The sequence below is a fragment of the Chiloscyllium plagiosum genome, chromosome 41 (assembly GCF_004010195.1).
Source record: "Chiloscyllium plagiosum isolate BGI_BamShark_2017 chromosome 41, ASM401019v2, whole genome shotgun sequence".
In the NCBI taxonomy this organism is placed as follows: domain Eukaryota; kingdom Metazoa; phylum Chordata; class Chondrichthyes; order Orectolobiformes; family Hemiscylliidae; genus Chiloscyllium; species Chiloscyllium plagiosum.
This window is the reverse complement of record NC_057750.1, coordinates 5172774-5193280: the sequence shown is the minus strand read 5'-3', so window position 1 is coordinate 5193280 and position 20507 is coordinate 5172774. Positions and strand designations below refer to the sequence as shown.

The window sequence follows — 20507 nt, the reverse complement described above, 5'->3', positions numbered from 1 at the left end:
TGACTGCAATTTCAAAATAACTTAAATAGGCTTTAGAGTGCTTTGGAAAGGTGCTATGGAAATGCAAATCTTTTGCTTTGCATGCATAAGATGTATTCACCTCCTCAGGTACGGACTGTTGGGAAATTACAAGTTGGGATCAATTACTGGAAGTTCGGGAAGGAATATCCCAACCACATATACACAGTGGCATAAGAGCAGGTCAGAGGATGGCAGTCCTGCAGCGAGTAACTCCCCTCCTGACTCCCCAAAGCCTATCTGCCAGCTACAAGGCACAAGTCAGGAGGGTGATGGAATATTTCCCCACTTGCCCTGGATGGGGGCAGCTCCAACAACACTCAAGAAGCTCGACACCATCCAGGGACAAGCAGCCCCCGCTTGATTGGCACCACATCCACAAAATTCACTCTCCCCGTCCCTAACGCTCAGTAGCAGCAGTGTGTACCATCTACAAGATGCACTGCAGCAACTCACCAAAGATCCTCAGGCCGCACCTTCCAAACCCATGACCACTTCCAACTAGAAGGACAAGGGGCAGCAGATACATGGGAACACCACTCCCTGTAAGTTCCCCTCCACTCACCATCCTGACTTGGGAACATATCGCCATAACTTCAGTGTCCCTGGGTCAGAAACCTGGAATTCCCTCCCTAAGGGCATGGTGAGTCTTTCTATAGTGCATGGACTGCAGCGGTTCAAGAAGGGAGCTCACCCCGAGCTTATTAAGGGGCAATTAGGGACAGGCAATAAATTCTGGCCCAGCCAACGTCACCCACATTCTATGAATAAACATATGAATGGGGCGGCGCAGTGGTTCAGTGGTTAGCACTGCTGCCTCACAGCACTAGGGTCCCAGGTTCAATTCCAGCCTCAGGTGACTGTCTGTGTGGAGTTTGCACATTCTCCCCGTGTCTGCGTGGGTGTGCTCTGGTTTCCTCCCATTGTCCAAAGATGTACAGGTCAGGGTGAATTGGCCATGTTAAGTTGCCCATAGTGTTAGGCGCATTAGTCAGAGGGAAATGTGTCTGAGTGGGTTACTCTTCGGAGGGTCGGTGTGGACTTGTTGGGCCGAAGGGCCTGTTTCTGCACTGTAGGGAATCTAATCTAAAAGGATGGACAGTAAATGCTGGTCTAGCCATTGATTCCATGAGTAAAAATAAATGCAAAATAAAATCCTGATATGTTACCGTCACTGGGCATTTATTCAGTTTCTATTTTTCATTTTGTGTATTAAGCCTCTTTTGTTTCCAAAGGAGGTCTGATAGCCCAGTGATTAGTGTCCCTACCTCTGAGCCAGGACCCCCAGATTTGAATCCCTCACCAGGTCAATGAAGGTACTTTCATAATGGGTCCAAGCTTAATCTGCAAATCCCTCCAGCAAAGGCTAAGAGAGAAATCCTGAGATGGAAAGAAATTAGAATCTCTGCCATCACTGTCCACAGCTCTGGGCCACAGTATGTGTAAATGTGAACAGTAATGCTGACTCTAAGTGAACTGCAACATAGGACCATTTGCCATTTTATCCACCTTGGTGGCTCAGTGGTTAGCTCTGCTACCTCACACTACCAGGGACCTGGGTTTGATCCCATCCTTGTGTTACTGTGTGGAGTTTGTGCATTAGAAACTTGGAGAGCAGGAGTAGGCCATTTGCACCAGCATTTGATATGATCGTGGCTAACCACGCAATCTTAGTATCCCCTTCCCGCCCTCTCCCCAGATCCCTTTAGCCACAAGGGCCATGTTCAGCTCCCTGTTGAATATATTGAACAAACTGGCCCCCAACAGCTTCCTGTGGGAGAGACTCCACAGGTTCACAGCTCTCTGAGTGGAGAAACTTCTTCCTCATCTCAGTCCTGAATGGCCCACCCCTTATTCCGAGACTGTGATCCCTAGTTCTGGACCTCCCCAACATCTGGAACATACTTCCTGCATCTAGCCTGTCCATTCCAACCATGATTTTATACATTTCTACGAGATCCCCCCCCCCCCATTCTTTAAAATTCCAGCGAGTACAAGCCCAGTCGATCCAGTCTGTCCCCACATGTCAGTCATTCTCCCCGTTTCTGTGTGGGTTTCCTCCAGATGCTCCAGTTACCTCCCACAGTACAAAGATGTGCAGGTTAGGGTGGATTGGCCGTGCTGATTTGTCCCATTTGTCCCATCCAGGGATGTGCAGGCTAGGTGGGATAGCCATGGATAGGGTTGCAGGGTGGGTCTGGGTGCAATGCTCTTCAGAGGATTGGTGTGGACTTGATGGGCAGAATGGCCTCACTGTAGGGATTCTATGATACCACTTCCTCTTCCAAATGTGTTTCACATTAGCTCGATTAGAGGTCATGGGTCAGTCCCCTGTTCAATTAGCTAATTCTTTCTTAACTTCCTCTCCATGAGATGATCGTTGTGGTTGAATACATTTAGTATTTGCCCTACACCGTTGAAAGAACGTTCTTGGCCACACCCCAGGCATTTCCTCCTCTCTCTCCATTTCCAGCTGCAGCCATCTTTGTCACCGAACATTAGACCATTCCATCCAACCTTCTCATCATTCTTTCATGGATGTCATTGGCAAAATTGGCATTTATATTCCCCTGAACCGAGGGTCCTGCCATGTCAGAGAGCAGTTCAGAGTCAGGCATGGGTCTGGAGTCACTTGTAGGCCCAGACTGGGTAAGGACAGCAGATTTCAATGGATTTTTAATAAAAATGATAATTGATAGTTTCCTGGTCAGCATAACCTCTCAATTCCAAATTTTAACTCAACATCAGTGTGGGGCGGCACGGTGGCACAGTGGTTAGCACTGCTGCCTCACAGTGCCAGGGACCCGGGTTCAATTCCCGCCTCAGGCGACTGACTGTGTGGAGTTTGCACGTTCTCCCGTGTCTGCGTGGGTTTCCTCCGGGTGCTCCGGTTTCCTCCCACAGTCCAAAGATGTGCAGGTCAGGTGAATTGGCCAGGCTAAATTGCCCGTAGTGTTAGATAAGGGGTAAATGCAGGGGTATGGGTGGGTTGCGCTTCGGCGGGGCGGTGTGGACTTGTTGGGCCGAAGGGCCTGTTTCTGCACTGTAAGTAATCTAATCACTAACTAGGATAGTGAAGAAGGCGTTTGGTATGCTTTTCTTTATTGGTCAGAGTATTGAGTCCAGGAGTTGGGAGGTCATGTTGCGGCTGTACAGGACATTGGTTCGGCCACTGTTGGAATATTGCTTGCAATTCTGGTTTCCTTCCTATTGGAAAGATGTTGTGAAACTTGAAAGGGTTCAGAAAAGATTTACAAGGATGTTGCCAAGGTTGGAGGATCTGAGCTACAGGGAGAGGCTGAACAGGCTGGGGCTGTTTTCCCTGGACCGTCAGAGGCTGAGGGGTGACTAAGAGGCATTTGGATGGGTATATGAATAGGAAGGGTTTGGAGGGATATGGGGTGGGTGCTGGCATGTGGGACTAGATTGGATTGGGATATCTGGTCGGCACGGACAGGTTGGACCGAAGGGTCTGTTTCCATGCTGTACATCTCTATGACTCTACCATAGTCAGATTTGAACCCACAACCCCCAGAGCTGTAGACTGGGCCTCTGGATCACCATTTAAGAGGCATTACCCCTACACCACCATCAGACATATCACATTAGACACCACCTTTGGTTTAACAACATCAGTCTGCATTACAGTAGCAGCGTTTAGTATGGTGAAATGTTGCAAGTGATTTCTCAGGACTGACAGCATTGTAAGTAGATAATAGGACAGATGACCAACACGTTTTTCAAAGGGCTAGTAAGAAAACAGAGGGGCAGAGAGGTTTAGGGAGGGAATTCCAGAGTGGGCATAGCTGCCGATGTTGGGACAATGGAACATTGAGGATGCCTAAGAAACCAGCTTTGGAGAGATATCAGACCGAGTGTGGTTAAAGGAATAGGGAATGGTCCGTATTAATTCCAACTCGTTGAACTGACCATAAATACAAACGTATGAATTAAGATTGAGAGTAGCATCCCTACAGTGTGGAAATAGACCATTTGGCCAATCAAGTCCACATTGACCCTCCGAAGAGCATCCCACCCAGACTCCCCCATTTCCCATGGCTAACCCACCTAGACTGTACATTATGGGGCAATTTAGCATGAAAGGTCCATCCTAACCTGCACAGCTTTGGACTGTGGGCAGAAACCCACACAGACACAGGGCGAATGTACAAATCCCACACAGATAGTTGCTTGAAGCTGGAATCGAACCCAAGTCCCTGGCATTGTGAGGCAGCATTGCTAACCACTGAGCCACCATGTTGCTTTGGATGGGTTCTTGTAGGGGGTGGTGTTCCCATGTATCTGCTGCCCGTGCCCTTCTAGATGGAAGTGCTTGTGTGATTGGAAGGTGTTGTGTATGGAGTCTTGGTGCAGAGCAAGTTGTAGATGGTACACACTGCTGCTGCTGAGGGAGGGAGTGGATGTGGTGCCAATCAAGAGGAGGCTGCTTTGTCCTGGACGGTGCCAAGTTTCCTGAGTGTTGTTGGAGTTGCACCCATCCAGGGCAAGTGGGGTGTATTCCACCACCCTCCTGACTTGTGCCTTGTAGATGGTGGACAGGCTTTGGGGAGTTAACCACCAGCTAATCTCTTTTCCTGTTGGGTTATTTCTCAAAGGACTGTAAGACATGCCATTACCACAAGGACATCTCCTACACTTGGGCTCAGGGGGCCTTGAATGGGCAGGTTGTCCTGTGAGGAAAGGATTATTCAGACTGGGCTTGTAACTGCTGGAGGTAGGAAGAGTAAGAAACAACTCAAATGAGATGTATAAGATCCTGAGGGGGTCCTGACCGGGAGGATGTGAAGAAGGTGTTCCCTCTTATGGGGGAATCTAGAACATGGGGTTACTTATTCCAGCTCAGGGCTCGCCCATTTACGACTGAGCAGTGTCCTCAAAGAGGGCAATCAATCTTTGAAAATCTCTTCCTCCAAATGGAGGTGGAAGCAAAGTCCTTAAATATTCCCAGATCACCATTGGATAGATTCTCAATATGCCAGAGGTTGGAAGGTTAATGGAATGGACAGGAATGTGGAGTAATCAGGTCAGTCATGATCATGGAGTGTAGAAGGATGAGGGGGGATCTAATCGAAACTTATAGAATACCGAATGGCTTGGATAGGGTGGATGTTGGGAAGATGTTTCCATTGGAAGGAGAGACTAGGACCCGAGGGCACAGCCTTAAGAGTAAAGGGAAGACCCTTTGAGAACGGAGATAAGGAGAAACTTCTTCAGCCAGAGAGTGGTGAATCTCTGGAATTCACTATCACAGAAGGCTGTGGAGGCTGGGTCATTGATTATATTTAAGACGGAAATAGATAGGTTCTTGAGTATTAAGGGTTACAGAGAGAAAGTGGGAGAATGGAGTTGAGAAGCATATCAGCCATGACTGAATGGTGGAACAGACTTGATGGGCTGAATAGCCTAATTTCTGCTCCTGTGTGCTATGCTATTATTGTCATACTCAAGACTTTAGGCTTCCCCCACCTTGATTCCCGTCCACTCCAGCCCCACCAAACTCTGGCCCATGAAACAGTATCATCCTTCCCATATCCATCTTTGCCAAGCCCAGTCATTACTTTATTTCGACGCAGTCAGTTCTCAGAATTTGAAACGCCAGTGAATATTTGTACAGTCTCCTCGATCGCTCCTCACAGGATTGGTAAGCCAATTCGAGGCAGTTAGTTCAAGCAATTACACAATGAGCATTCTTCACAGTTACTGCACCTGAACAATTTGGTGAATATTTAACATTCATGCATTCCTAACGTGCAATTACAGAGACAGGCCCTAACGTGCAATTACAGAGACAGGTCCTAACATACACGTACAGGGACAGGTCCTAATGTACACATACAGGGACAGGTCCTAACATACACATACAGGGACAGGTCCTAATGTACACATACAGGGACAGGTCCTAACATACACATACAGGGACAGGTCCTAATGTACACATACAGGGACAGGTCCTAACATACACATACAGGGACAGGTCCTAATGTACACATACAGGGACAGGTCCTAACATACACATACAGGGACAGGTCCTAATGTACACATACAGGGACAGGTCCTAACGTACATATACAGAGACAAGTCCTAATGTACACATACAGGGACAGGTCCTAATGTACACATACAGGGACAGGTCCTAATGTACACATACAGGGACAGGTCCTAATGTACACATACAGGGACAGGTCCTAATGTACACATACAGGGACAGGTCCTAATGTACACATACAGGGACAGGTCCTAATGTACACATACAGGGACAGGTCCTAATGTACACATACAGGGACAGGTCCTAATGTACACATACAGGGACAGGTCCTAATGTACACATACAGGGACAGGTCCTAATGTACACATACAGGGACAGGTCCTAACATGCAATTACAGAGACAGGTCCTAACGTATGGGGACAGAGACAGCTACTAACAAACACATACAGGGATAGGTCCTAACGTACATATACAGAGACAGGTCCTAACGTACACATACAGAGACAGGTCCTAATGTACATGTACAGGGACAGGTCCTAACGTACAAATAGAGAGACAGGTCCTAACGTACACACACAGAGACAGGTCCTAACGTACACATACAGGGACAGGTCCTAACGTACACATACAGGGACAGGTCCTAATGTACACATACAGGGACAAGTCCTAACATACAGGGACAGAGATGGGTACTAGCAGGTACGGTGTCTGTACTTTGTATTAATCTCCTCCCACTCTATCTCAGTCTTTTAGCCGATCCTCCTGCTTGGCAAATATCCCAGTTTCTGTTCACATTAACCCCGACCTCTACTCTGTGTTTGCTGAGAGATCACACAGTGGTAGAGCTCACTGTGGGGAGTTCGATCCTCAGCCATTGAGTTCCTCTGACCAACCACCACTCGGTCAAAGCCGATAAAACGTAGAGCTGGAAAAGCACAGCTGCTCAGGCAGCATCAGCAACTGATGAAGGGCTTATGCTTCTCCTGCTCCTCCCACGCTGTCTGGCCTGCTGTGCTTTTCCAGCTCCACATATTCCCAACTCTGACTTCCAGCACCTGCGGTCCTCACTATCTCCACCTACTTGGTTAAAGCTTGGAACAACTGCAGGCTGTAGTGATGCTCGTCGTTATTTTCAAACTTTTTCTGGAGTCGAGGAATCCTCATGTGATTAGTTTTGCTTTCTAGAGAGCTCCCTCCACAGCTTGGTTTACCCCTCCCCCTCCCAGCTTCCTTTCTTTGTAACCTCCCCCGTTGCCACCACCTTCCCAATTCTGGTCCCTCATCTACTTCCCATTTGGTAGGCCAGGATGTTTTTCACTGGAGCGTAGGAGGTTGAGGGGGTGATCTTCTCGAGGTTTATAAAATGATGAGGGGCACACATAAGGTGAATTGCAAGTCTCTTTTCCCTGGGATGGGGGATTTCAAGACTAGGGGGCGTATTCTTAAGGTGAGAGGAGAAAGACTTAAAAAACCAAATGAGGGGCAATTTTTTACACAGGGAGTGGTTCGTGTGTGGAATGAATTTTCAGAGGAAGTGGTGGATGTGGGTGCAATTACAGCATTTAATTGCAACATTTGGATAAGTTCACGAATAGGGAAGTTTTGGAGGGATATGGGCCAAACGCAGGGATTAGATTAGTCTGGGATAATGGCTGGCATGGACTGCTTGTCTGCTTCTGCGCTGTGTGACTTGATGAATCGTTCCACCATTGGCCCTCAGCTGCCTGGTCATTAATGTCTGGAATTCTGTCCCTAAATCTCTCCTCTTCTTTTTCCTCTCTCTCAGATGGGAGAGAAAGGTTGAAGAGAAAAGGAACATTCATATTTACACAAAGACAGGGGAATATCTTTGAGAGCAATGTGGGAATGTTTGTTGCAATGAAGGCAAAACGTGCCAGAGATCAGGTGGCAACGGTGGCTCAGTGTGTTAGCACCGCTGCCTCACAGCACCAGGGACCCGGGTTCGATTCCAGCCTCAGGCAACTGTCTGTGTGGAGTTTGCACGTTCTCCCCGTGTCTGCGTGGGTTTCCTCCGGGTGCTCTGGTTTCCTCCCACAATCCTAGGATGTGCAGGTTAGGGTGGATTGGCCATGGGAAATTGCCTGTAGTGTTAGGTGCATTAATCAGGGGTAAATATGGGTTACTCTTCAGAGGGTCAGTGTGGACTTGTTGGGCCAAAGGGCTTGTTTCCATGCTGTAGGGAATCTAATCTCATCAACCTTTTGGATGTTCCTCAATCCTTCCTTCCTTGACCACGTTTCATGCCGTTGAGGTAAAAACAATGACTGCAGATGCTGGAAACCACATTCTGGATCAGTGGTGCTGGACGAGCACAGCAGTTCAGGCAGCATCCAAGGAGCAGCGAAATTGACGTTTCGGGCAAAAGCCCTTCATCAAGAAGTCACCCCTCAACCTCCTACGCTCCAGTGAAAAACGTCCTGGCCTACCAAATGGGAAGTAGATGAGTGACCAGAATTGGGAAGGTGGTGGCAACGGGGGAGGTTACAAAGAAAGGAAGCTGGGAGGGGGAGGGGTAAACCAAGCTGTGGAGGGGGCTCTCTAGAAAACAAAAATAATCACGAGGATTCCTCGACTCCAGAAAAAGTTTGAAAACAACAACGAGCATTTTATTCCTGATGAAGAGCTTTTGCCCGAAACGTTGATTTCGCTGCTCCTCGGATGCTGCCTGAACTGCTGTGCTCTTCCAGCACCACTAATCCAGAATCACATTTCAGGCCACCTATTCTAATATCTCCTTCTGGACCTCAAAGTCAAAAGAATGTTTACATTCTTCTCAAATTCCTTGGGTTCTCCTACATAAGAAGTGGTGACTACATTTAAATTGTCGCTGTTAAGGCTGTTAGTAATGACAGAAGATAATTTGTTGCATCCTTATCTGGTGTTCTGAAATAAATGCGCAGGACAAGAGACTTTCTCCCAGAGGTGATATGTCTAAAACTCGGGGGCGGGGGGGGGGGTGCATTTAAGGTGAGGGGGGGAAATTTCAAAGGAGGTGTGAGGGGCAAGTTTTTCACACAGAGACTGGAAGGTGCCTGAAACCTTCTGCCAGAATCTGCTGGTCCCAGATTCGATTAGGACGTCGAAAGAACTTTCAGATAAGTTGATGATGAATGGAGGCAGAGGGGATTAGTTTAATGTGGTGTCAATATCGTGGGCCGAAGGGCCTGTTCCTATAGTGTACTGTGCTGTGTTCTAAGAGTTTAAAAGTGCAGAGGATCAGAGAGACCTTGGAGAGCCAGTCCGTAGGAAGGTAGATAAGTTGGTTATTGAAGCCTATGGATACTTGCCTTTGAGTCCAGGCACTGATTGCAGGAGTAAGGAGGTTATGATGGAGCTCTGTATAACATCAGCTGGCCACAGATGGAGCACTGTGCGCGGTTCCGGTCACCACACTGTAGGGAGGCCAGGCTAGAGAGGCAGCGGAGATTTACCAGGATGTTGTCTGGGCTGGAGTGGTTCAGTGATGAGGAGAGAGTCTCAATAGAGTTTGCTTTCCTTAGGAAGTAGGGATATGATTGTGGTTTACAACATGCTGTGGGGCATAGGCAGGGTTGCTAGGGAGAAACCTTTCCCTGTCATTAACCATGGGGCACAGATTTAAATGGGGATGTGAGACAAGTGTTTTTCACCTGGCTGGTGGGCATCTGGAACTCACTGCCCTGAAAGGGTGTTATGGACAGGAACCCTCAATAGAATCTTGACAATGTAGAAGGAGGCCATTCAGCCCATCGAGTCCACACTGACCCTCCTGAAGAGTATCCCACCCTGACACACTTCCTATCCCTCTAACCCTGCATTTCCCCATGGCTAACCGCCTGGCCTACACATCCCTGCACACTACGGGACAACATAGCACAGCCAGTCCACCCTCACCTGCACATCTTTGGATTGTTGGAGGAAACCAGAGCACCCGGAGGAAACCCACGCAGACACGGGGAGAATGTGCAAACTCCACACAGACAGTCGCCTGAGGGTGGGATCGAATCTGGTTCCCTGGCGCTGTGAGGCAGCAGTGCCAACCACTGAGCATCCAATCAAATGGAAGGAAACAGAAATCAGGGCTCATCCAGAATTTGAACCCAGAACCTCCCAGGTGTCTACAAATGACAAATTCCTAAGACAGAATCATACCCTTAGACCAACAAACCACTGAAGAAGCTTTTAAGAAGTCATTTAAATACATTTAAGAAGTTTTTTGATGATTGCTTGAAGTTCCACAGTACACAAGTGCTGGGAAATAGGATGAGAATAGATAGATGCTGATGATCATATGCAGAGACACAATGGGCGAAGGGCCACCTTCCATGATGTCAATTATGGCAAATGATGACTGTCAATTATCGTAAAACCCCATCTGGCTAACTAATGCCCTTTAGGGAGGGAAATCTGCCATCCTTACCACAGCGATGGGGTTGACCCTTTACTGCCCTCTGTGCAAGTGCCAAGGGGCAATTAGGGGTGGGCAGCCAAAACCATCCATTGACATTACCGGTGACCCACACCATCCCTGAATGGTTAAGTCAGTTAAAGAGGGAGATGTTTCTCATTCATGAGAAAGTGACCAGTGTTTTAACACAGATTTATCTTCTGTTCCTTAGGACAAGAGGAATTGAGGTTGTACAGGTGAGTCACGGCTTGTTTCTGGTCCCTTCACACCTGCCGGAAGACCACAGCTAGCTTCTAGGTTTACTCTGATGAATGTTTATATTTGTTCATGTTGCTGTGCCAGCATTTATTGCCTTGGGGAGTGGGGGGGTGGGGGGGGTGGGGGGGCGGGGGTGGGTGGGTGAAGGTGAACTGCCTACTTGAACCACTGCAGTCCGTCTGGCATCAGGACACTCCCAGTGCCTGTTGGGGAGGCAATTCCAAGACTTTGTCCCAGCGACACTGAAGGAACGGCAAGACATTTCTCAACAAGAACAGAAATAGCCAGTGAAACTGAGCAGGTCTGAGAGCATACATGAGGACAAAGCAGAGTTATTGTCCAGAATCTCGGCAGCTGGGAAAAGGTGGGTATTTCTGCTACAGACCAGAATGAGGCATGGCCTGGGAGGGTGGTGCACAGAGAGTGGGAGGGATGAGTGGACAGATGGAGATTCTTTTTTATTGTTTTCTGCTGGACAGCATGTATTACCTGTCCCGAGTTGCCCTTGAGAAGGTGTGGATTAGTGGTGCTGGAAAAGCACAGCAGTTCAGGTAGCATCCGAGGAGCAGTAAAATCGACATTTTGGACAAAAGGCCTTCATCAGGAAATGTTGATTTTACTGCTGCCTGAACTGCTGTGCTTTTCCAGCACCACTAATCCAGAATCTGGTTTCCAGCATCTGCAGTCATTGTTTTTACCACCTTGAGAAAGTGTGGACTTGTTGAGCCAAATGGCTTGTTTCCACACCCTAGGGATCCTATGATAAGCTGCCTACTTGAACTGCTGCAGTCCATCTGCTGTTGGTTGACCTACCCTGCCCATAGGGAGGGAATTCCGGGATGGAGATCCAGTTGGAGCCCAGAGACGGACAGAGGCAGTCGAGGGGATTATTGTTGGCTAGGACAGAAGAGAAGTTGAATCAGTTTGTAATGAGGACTGAGAGGAGGAGCGAGGGGACAACCCTGTGCTCAAAGCAACCCAGGTCATGGCCTTACCTGGGTGTTGGCAGGTGGTTCAAAAACCCAGAAGGATGAAATCAGGCTTTAAAGTTATTGAGCTCAATATTGAAGGCTGCAGGGTCCCCAAGTGGAAAATGAGGTGCTGTTCTTCCAGCTTGTGCTGAGCTTCACTGGAGCACTGCAGCAAGCCTGAGGCAGGTGGGTCGGTTTTCGTGCTGTACAATGACAACATTTAAAAGGCATCTGGATGGGTATATGGATAGGAAGGGTTCGGAGGGATATGGGCCGGGTGCTGGCAGGTGGGACTAGATTGGGTTGGGATCTCTGGTCGGCCTGGACGGGTTGGACCGAAGGGTCTGTTTCCGTGCTGTACATCTCTGTGATTCTATGACTAACAACTTTCTGAGCAAGTAATTCCTTGCGATCTTTTGGAGTCTACATTTTGAAACTGATCCCTTTTTGTTTCAGACTCACACCCCCCTTCCCCCACGGGGTGGGAATGGAGTAATATCCTCCCAGTATTGATTCTGTCAAGCACCCCCACCCCACTTCCTTCCGTCTTGATGTCCAAGCGGCTGCTGTGTATTGTTGCTCTTCACTGCTGCTCCATCGGTCAGGCTATTGTGCTGCTGTCACTCACAGAGGTAACAGCATCAGCTGGTTCCCCACTCCACCACCTGGGAGAGACCGCAGAGATCGGTCGTGCCTCCTTGTTCCTGCCACCAGAAGCTGTTACCAAGCCCCGTCCACGTCCTCTGCACCTTGCAGCCTCTCTGATCGGCTTCACTCCTGACATCGAAAGCTTGGCAGAGCTGCCAGAGCTGCCTGAAAGAAGGAGCTTTCACTCCAGGGCACCTTTCACAAGCCCTGGGACATCCTGAGCTGGGTTACACAGCACGGTGGCTCAGTGGTTAGCACTGCTGCCTCACGGCGCCAGGGACCCGGGTTCAATTCCAGCCTCAGGCGACTGTCTGTGTGGAGTTTGCACATTCTCCCCCCGTGTCTGCGTGGGTTTCCTCCCACAGTCCAAAGATGTGCAGGTTAGGGTGGACTGGCCATAGGAAATTCCCCCATTAGTGTTCAGGGATGAGTAGGTTAGGTGCATTAGTCAGGGGTAAATGTCGAGTAACAGGGTAGGGGAATGGGTCTGGGTGGGATACTCTTTGGAGGGCCAGAGTGGACTTGTCAGGCCGAATGGCCTGTTCCCACACTGTAGGGATTTGATGATGACTTTATGTGCATTTGTAATGGTTACTGCTTCCTTCCTCTTATCCTGCTTCGAAAGAATTATGAGATGCATAGATCCGGGTTGACGGTCAGAATCTTTTTCCCAGAGTTGAAATGTCTAATCCGAGGGAACATGCACTTAAGCTGAGAGGGTGAAAGTTCAAAGGAGATGTGAGGGGCAGGTTTTTTTACCGAGACAGTCCTGTTGCCTTTCACACTTTTTCTCTCTCTCACTCTTTCTCGTTCTCTCCCTTGCCTTTCTTTCTCTCCTCCTGTCACCTTTCTCTCTCTCCCTCCCCTTTCTCGCTCTTTCTCTCTCTCCCTCTTGCTTCTCTCTCTCTCTCTTTCCCCCTCGCCTTTCTCATTCTTTCTCTCCCTTTCTCCTTCCTCAAATCTTTCTATTTCTCTCATCTGTCTCACTCCCTGTCTTGTCTGCTCTCACTCCTTCCTCTCTTCCTCCTCCACCCACCCTCCGCAGCGTGGGAGGGGGTAGGGGAGTATAATAGGGCATGCAGAGATCTCCTGCAATGAGTCTCCTGTTTGCCAAGGGGTGCAGGTTATGACCATGAGCTGGTAGGGCAATGATTAACTGGGCTGATTGATTCTGAGATTCAATGAAGCAGTTTCTGAAACCATGACACTAGACTTGAGTGAGTGATTCATGCAAGAAAATAAAAATAATGATTTCTTCAAACTACTGATAAACAATCCATTATGAGCATTTCAAAGTGAGGTTTCTCATTAGTAATGAATGTGCCACGACGGATTTGTTCAGGAGTTAGGTCGGGAATGAAAGAAGGCGGTCGTTATCAGAAATGTGTGCGAGAGAGAACTGAGCACTCTGGTGATGTGAGTTCAGTCGCACCATGGTTGCAAAGAGAATTTATTTTCAATTAATTAATAGAGTCATAGGGATGTACAGCACGGAAACAGACCCTTCGGTCCAACTCGTCCATGCCGACCAGATATCCTAACCCAAGCTAGTCCCATTTGCCAGCACTCGGCCCATATCCCTCCAAACCTTTCCTATTCATATACCCATCCTGATACTTCTTAAATCTGGAATATTTTGTATTGATCCCTGGAATGTGGGCATCACTGGCTGGGCCAGCATTTATTGCCCATCCCTAATTGCCCAGAGGGCAGTTAGGAGTCGACCCCATTGCTGTGAGTCTGTAGGCCAGATCGGGTAAGGCTGGCAGATTTTCCCCGCTAAAACGTGGGGTTTTACTGACAATTGACAACGGCTTCAAGGTCATCGTACAATGCATCATGGGAACAGGCCCTTCAGCCCACCAAGCCTTTGCTGATTCTGATCCTTATTTACTGATAATCTTCATTTAGTCATCATTGGAGGGCTTGAGCTATAGGGAGAGGCTAAATAGGCTGGGGGTGTTTTCCCTGGAGCATCGGAGCCTTATAGAAGTTTATAAAATCATGAGGGGCATGGTTAGGGTCTTTTCCCCAGGGTGGGGGAGTCCAGAACTAGAGGGCATAGGTTTAGGGTGAGAGGGGAAAGACAAAAAAGAGACCTAAGGGGCAACTTTTTCACAAAGAGGGTGGTACATGTATGGAATGAGCTGCCAGAGGAAGTGGTGGAGGCTGGTACAATGACAACATTTAAAAGGCATCTGGATGAGTACATGAATAGGAAGGGTTTAGAGGGATATAGGCCAAATGCTGGCAAATGGGACTACATTAATTTAAGATATCTGGCATGGATAAGTTGGACCGAAAGGTGTGTTGCCATGCTGTACATCCCGATGGCTCTGTAATGATTATCCTTACAATTAGAATACAGTGGAGTCTCGACAGTGTGGAAACCGACCATTGGGCCCATCAAGTGCACACTGACCCTCTGAAGAGTATCCCACCCAGGCCCATCCCCATAACCATGGCCAAAGCACCTAACCCACACATCGCTGAACACCATGGGGCAATTTAGCACAGCCAATCCACCCTGACCTGCACATCTTTGGACTGTGGGAGGAAACCAGAGCACCCGGAGGAAGCCCACACAGACACAGGGAGAATGTGCAAACTCCACACTGACAGTCGCCCGAGGCTGGGATCGAACCTGGATCCCTGGCGCTGTGAGACAGCAGTGCTAACCACTGAGCCACTGTGCCACCCAGTGGGGGCTAATTAGACCCTTCACTCCAAATCCAAAAGCTGGCATCAGTGATGGTGACAATATAATTAGTGGGTTGTTGCAAAATGCACTTAATGCCTGTTTGTTGGGGGCTAGGGGGATGCGGAATTTGCCACCCTGACCCGTCCTGGGCCTACACACGGGTCCAGACCCACAGCGACTTGGTTGACTCCAAAATGGCCGAGCGAGACACTCTGTCGTATTCAAGATGGCGACTCCCCCGGCTCCAGACTCGGCTGCGTTCCTAATTCTGTAGAAGAGTCACACATTGACCCTCGTTTCTCCCTCACTCTCGCTGTGTCTCCACCAATGCTGCCAGACCTGCTGAGTTTCTCCAGTACAAGCTTTGGATTCTCTCACAGCTGATGTGTGCTAGGAGATGCCTGCAAACAATCATTGCCCCCTCTCCTCCCTCAACCCCCAGCAGATTTGGGGGGTTTTAAAGAGAGTTAGCGGTTGTCAGGAGGGGGTGGGAGTGACGCGGTAGTGGGGAGTAGGGGAAAATGTTCCAAGACAGCCATCCTCCTTTGGTGACAGACGTTCCCCAATGGAAACCAATTCAGTTGTAGCTGGTGCCGAGTCTCCTTTAGATTTTCTGTTTGTTTTTTTTCCCCTGCAGATCGATCTGACGCGGTCAATCGAAGAGCAGGGACCGTTCGACCTGATCGTTCACAAGCTTTCAGACTTGATGCGCGACGCCACTCAGAACGACACCCAATCCCAGCAGCTTGTCCAGAAATTCCAGGTGACGCTGACCTTTCACCCTGGGAGAGTGCCAGCGCGGGCGGAAACCGCTCAGCCCATCTCACCCGTGCCGGCTGTCAGAAAGAGCTTGGCGATTGCTCCGTACTCACCCCTCCCCCTACATCCGTGTCCCCTTTAAAGAGTTCCCCTTCCTCTAAAGCTGCCCCTTTCCATCTTCGCTGTCCAGTCCCCAATATTCTGAAGGAGTCAATGGCGGGGGGGGGGGGATGCTGGGGAGTGTTACAGAACTGAGAGACCTTGGGGTGCAGGTTCATAGCTCCTTGAAAGTAGAGTCACTGGGAGATGGGGCAGCTTACAACTTGCTAGCTTTCATCAGTCAGAGCACTGAGGATGGTAAGATGTTGATAATAGTGATCCTCCAGACTAAACATCTCTGATGGGAAAGCATTCAGTAAGCCAACTTTGCCAGGATGGGTGGTTAGCTCAGTTGGCTGAATGATTGGTTTGTGAGGCAGAGCGATGCCAACCCAACAGGTTCAATTCCTGCACTTGTGATGAGGTCACCACCTTTCTCGACCTCACTCCTCACCTGAGATGTAATGATTCCCAGATTAAAGGCCTCTGATGGGAAAGCAGCCCTATGTGATGCCTTCACTCATTCAGTAAGTCAACTTTGCCATCTGGCCGCACAGGTTAAAAAAAAGGTTGGTAGTAATGCCACATTTGAAATACTGCGTGCAGTTCTGATGGTCCTATTATTTAAAGGATATTATTAAACTACAAAGAGTGCAGAAAAGATTTACTAGAATGCTACCTGGACTGGATAGGTTGAGTTACAAAGAGAGGTTGGATGGGCTGGGATTTTTTTCCCTGGAACATAGGAGACTGACTTGAAAGAGGTCTACTAAATCATGAGGGGCATAGGTAAAATAGATAGCCAACATCTTCTCCCCATGTTAGGGAAATCTAAAACCAGAGGGCATAAGTTAAGGTGAGAGGGGAGAGATACAAAAGGATTAAGAAGGACAACTTTTTCACACGGAGGGTGGTGAGTATCTGGATTGGACTGCCAGAGGTAAGGGTGGAGGCTAGTATAATTTCATCATTTAAGAAGCCTTTGGGCAGATTCATGGATGGAATAGCTATGGAGGGATATGGACCAAATGCAGGCAAATAGACTACTCTAATTGTGAAAACTGGGTAGCATGGACAAGTTGGGCTGAAGGGCCTGTTCCCATGCTGTCAACACCTACGACCGTATGGCTGCAGGCAACGAGAAGCGAGAGGCTTGGGCCGAATGGCCTGGTTACTGTCCCATACAGATGGAGAATAGCGAGCAGTTGAATGTTACTGTGTAGATCTGGATTGGACATTCCCAGGTTCCCTTCAGATTCCCCTCCTTTAACCTGTCCTGTTGCTTGTCTCATTTTGAAAGCATCTGGATGGGTATATGAATAGGAAGGGTTCAGAGGGATATGGGCCAAGTACTGGTAGATGGGACTAGCTTGATTTAGGATATCTGGATGAATTGGACTGAAGGGTCTGCTTCTATGCTGTGTGACTCTTTGGCTCTAAGTTGGGGCTTGGTTAGCCCAGTTGGTTGGATGGCTGGTTTGCAATTCCAACAGTGCCAATGCCCACACTGGCTGAGGTTACCGTGAACGACTCTCCCTCTCCCCTCACCTGGGATGTGGTGACCCTCAGGTTAAATCACCCCCCTCCTGTTTTCTCTCTCACTCTCTCTCTCCCTCTCTCTCTAATGAGAGAGCAGCCCTATGATCTGGTACAATTATGGTAACTTTACCTTTGCTTTTCTGGTTTGGATGGGGAGGTGATTCTTCCTGGAACCACTTCCACCAGATCCGCGAATAAAAGTAATCTGGTCATTAACACAGTACTGTTGGGGATGGAATCTTGCTGTGTGTAAAATGGCTGCCACATCTCCCACATTACACCAGACACTTCAGGACAGTGGGGGGAGGTGGTGGTGATGGCGAAGAGGTTGGGAGAATCTCCTTAAATTGGCTGTGAAAGATTCTGAAAGTCGCTATAGAAATGCAACCTTTTATTGAACCCCTTCATTGCAGGACTATGTTGAAGCCCACCCCCAAATCATCTTGTTGGATCCCTTGCCAGCAATGCGGAGACTTTCCGATCGCTTTCAATCCTACAAACTTATTCAGGAGCTGCAGGCGCAGGACAAAGGTTAGTGTGTCTCCCATACCCCAGTTTTCGGACACTGTGGCCTTGTTATTTGTAGGACTTAAGCACCTCCCCCCCCTCCCCCCCACTGCTGGGCTGCAACTTTGTCAGAGGCTTTCCAAGTTAAAGATCTCACTGTTCTACACTGAGTCGGGGGGAGGGGATGGATTTGTAGTTCCTTTTTGGAGATCACTTCCTCGCACCAAAACTTCATGCGAACCTAGCGGCCATTTTGTTGAAGGGAGTGCTGACAAAATGGCCGCCGTTCCATAGCTTCAAAACGTTGTCAGCTCCGAGGAGGGCTGCCCAGAATGATGATGACACATTGATGGAGGGCGGATAGGTGGCAGATGACGTTCAAAGCAAAAGAGTGTGAGGTGAAGGACTTTGGTTGAAAGCGCGAGGAGGTACAATATGAAATATAGGGCACACCTGTAAAGGATATACAGGAGCAAAGACACCTGGGTATAAATGCACAGAGGTCAAAACATGTGGCGCTGGAAAAGCACAGCAGGTCAGGGAGCATCTAAGGAGCAGGAGAGTCGACGTTTCAGGGCTCATCAAATGTTGACTCTCCTGCTCCTCGGATGCTCCCTGACCTGCTGTGCTTTTCCAGCGCCACACGTTTTGACTCTGATCTCCAGCATCTGCCGTCCTCACTTTCTAAAGATGCACAGAAGTCACTAAACGAGGCAGGACAGAGAGAACAAGTAAACTGTAATAAATAAAAATACTGTAAATAATGTGACAATTTGTTGGCTTTAAGAGGTTATTTTGTCCTTTTTTTTGTTTTGAAGTGAGGTTTTAAGGCAGAGGAGATGAGCAGTTTATCAGAATCAAAACCAAAAGAATTGCGGATGCTGTACATCAGACAGAAATAGCTGGGTTAGCTCAGCAGGTCTGGCAGCGTTTGTGGGGAGAAATCAGAGTTAACGTTTCAGGTCTAATAACCCTTCCTCAAAATTAACCTGAATCACTTGAGTAAACAGCTTGTGAAGTCTTGGGTTTTTTTAAAAAGTTGAAACAATAGAAGCAGCCTGAGCGGGTGGTGTCAAACACCCATAGAACCAGGTTTTTTAGTTTTAGTTTTCAGCAGTTGTTGCTTGAGTCTTGAAGAAGTGGAATCTATGTTTTCCCCCTCTCAGTTACAGCTGCGGGTTCTCTTCCTGCTATGGAAAGATACGTGTGAGACGATCTGTTTTCTGATATTTGCCTTTCGCCGAGGGAGTGTTTACGGAATGTTGGTGTATTGGAACAGTTAATTGGTAACAGTTACTGTCTCTGCTGCACTGTGTACAGTTTTGGTCTCCTTACTTGAGAAAGGATGTACTGGCACTGGAGGGCATGCAGAGGAGGTTCACTAGGTTGAGGGGGGGTAGGCTTTTGAGGAGTGACTGAGTAGGCTGGGGATTATACTCATTGGAATTTAGAAGAATGAGGGGGAGTTCTTACAGAAACATAGAAAATTATGAAGGGAATAGATAAGATAGAAGCAGGGAGGACGTTTCCACGGACGGGTGAATCTAGAACTAGGGGCATAGCCTCAAAATAAGGGGGGAGCAGATTTAGGACTGAGCTGAGGCGGAACTTCTTCATCCAGGAATCTGTGGAATTCCTTGCCCAGTGAAGCAGTTGAGGCTTCCTCTTTGAATGTTTTTAAGGCAAAGATAGATTTTCGAACAGTAAAGGGATTAAGGGTTCTGGTGAGTGGGCGGGTAAGTGGAGCTGAACCCTAGATAAAGATCAGCCATGATCTTACTGAATGGTGGGGCAGGCTGGAGGGGCCGGATGGCCTACTCCTGCTCCTGGTTCCTACGTTCTTATCTATTATTCTGTTAAGGTCTCCAATGGAGTTAAGTTATTCCAATTTTTTCTTTCTTCTGTTGTAGTTTAACTATGTGAATAAATAAAGTGTGCTTTAAATCCAGTAGTTTAACTGATCGAATTGCATCTGGAAAGCAACACCTTGCATTTATGTTCTAAAATAAGAAAAGGCAGGGTCTATACTATCTTCTGAATATTTTCAAGGTATTTGGTCTGGCCTATAACAATGAATAAAACAGACACCTCCCCCCGCCATCTTCATTAAGAGGGGCTTAAAGCGAGGAGGTGATGCTGAATATGTACCAGACTCTAGTTCAACCTCAGCTGGAATACTGTGTGCAGTTTCGAGACACCCCACTATGAGGAGGATGTGATGCTGTTGGAGAGGTTGGGGAAGAGAATATTCAAGGAAAGCACCTCTAGGGATGATCCGTTATGAAGATGGAGGGGATAGGGCTAAGGGGAGACTTGAAACCATGAAGAGGCTAGATAGTGTAACCGGAGAGAAACTTGTCAAAGAAGGTGAGAGCTGAGATGGGAGTGGGGAAGGGGTGTTAATCTGTGAAAGGAGCTGATAATGAGGTGAGGGGGAAATACTTATCTTCACAGAGCGAGAGATTAGGGCTCGGAAACACGACAGAGGGAAGTTCAATTAAGAAGGACGTTGTGAAACTTGAAAGGGTTCAGAAAAGATTTACAAAGATGTTGCCAGGGTTGGAGGGTGTGAGCTACAGGGAGAGGCTGAA

General features: G+C 48.2%; 1 protein-coding gene across 3 annotated transcripts in view; it reads left to right on the top strand.

Annotated features, from left to right (window-relative positions):
• LOC122542774 (inositol-tetrakisphosphate 1-kinase-like) overlaps nt 1-20507 on the top strand; it is a 46282-nt gene that overhangs the window by 8576 nt on the left and 17199 nt on the right. For 2 of the 3 annotated variants that reach the window (XM_043680806.1, XM_043680805.1), the window contains exons 2-4: nt 10646-10670; nt 15650-15775; nt 17823-17940. In XM_043680806.1, the coding sequence (XP_043536741.1) occupies nt 10646-10670; nt 15650-15775; nt 17823-17940 (269 nt within the window). The remainder of the gene's footprint in view (nt 1-10645; nt 10671-15649; nt 15776-17822; nt 17941-20507) is intronic. The other variant, XM_043680807.1, reaches the window with a different exon arrangement.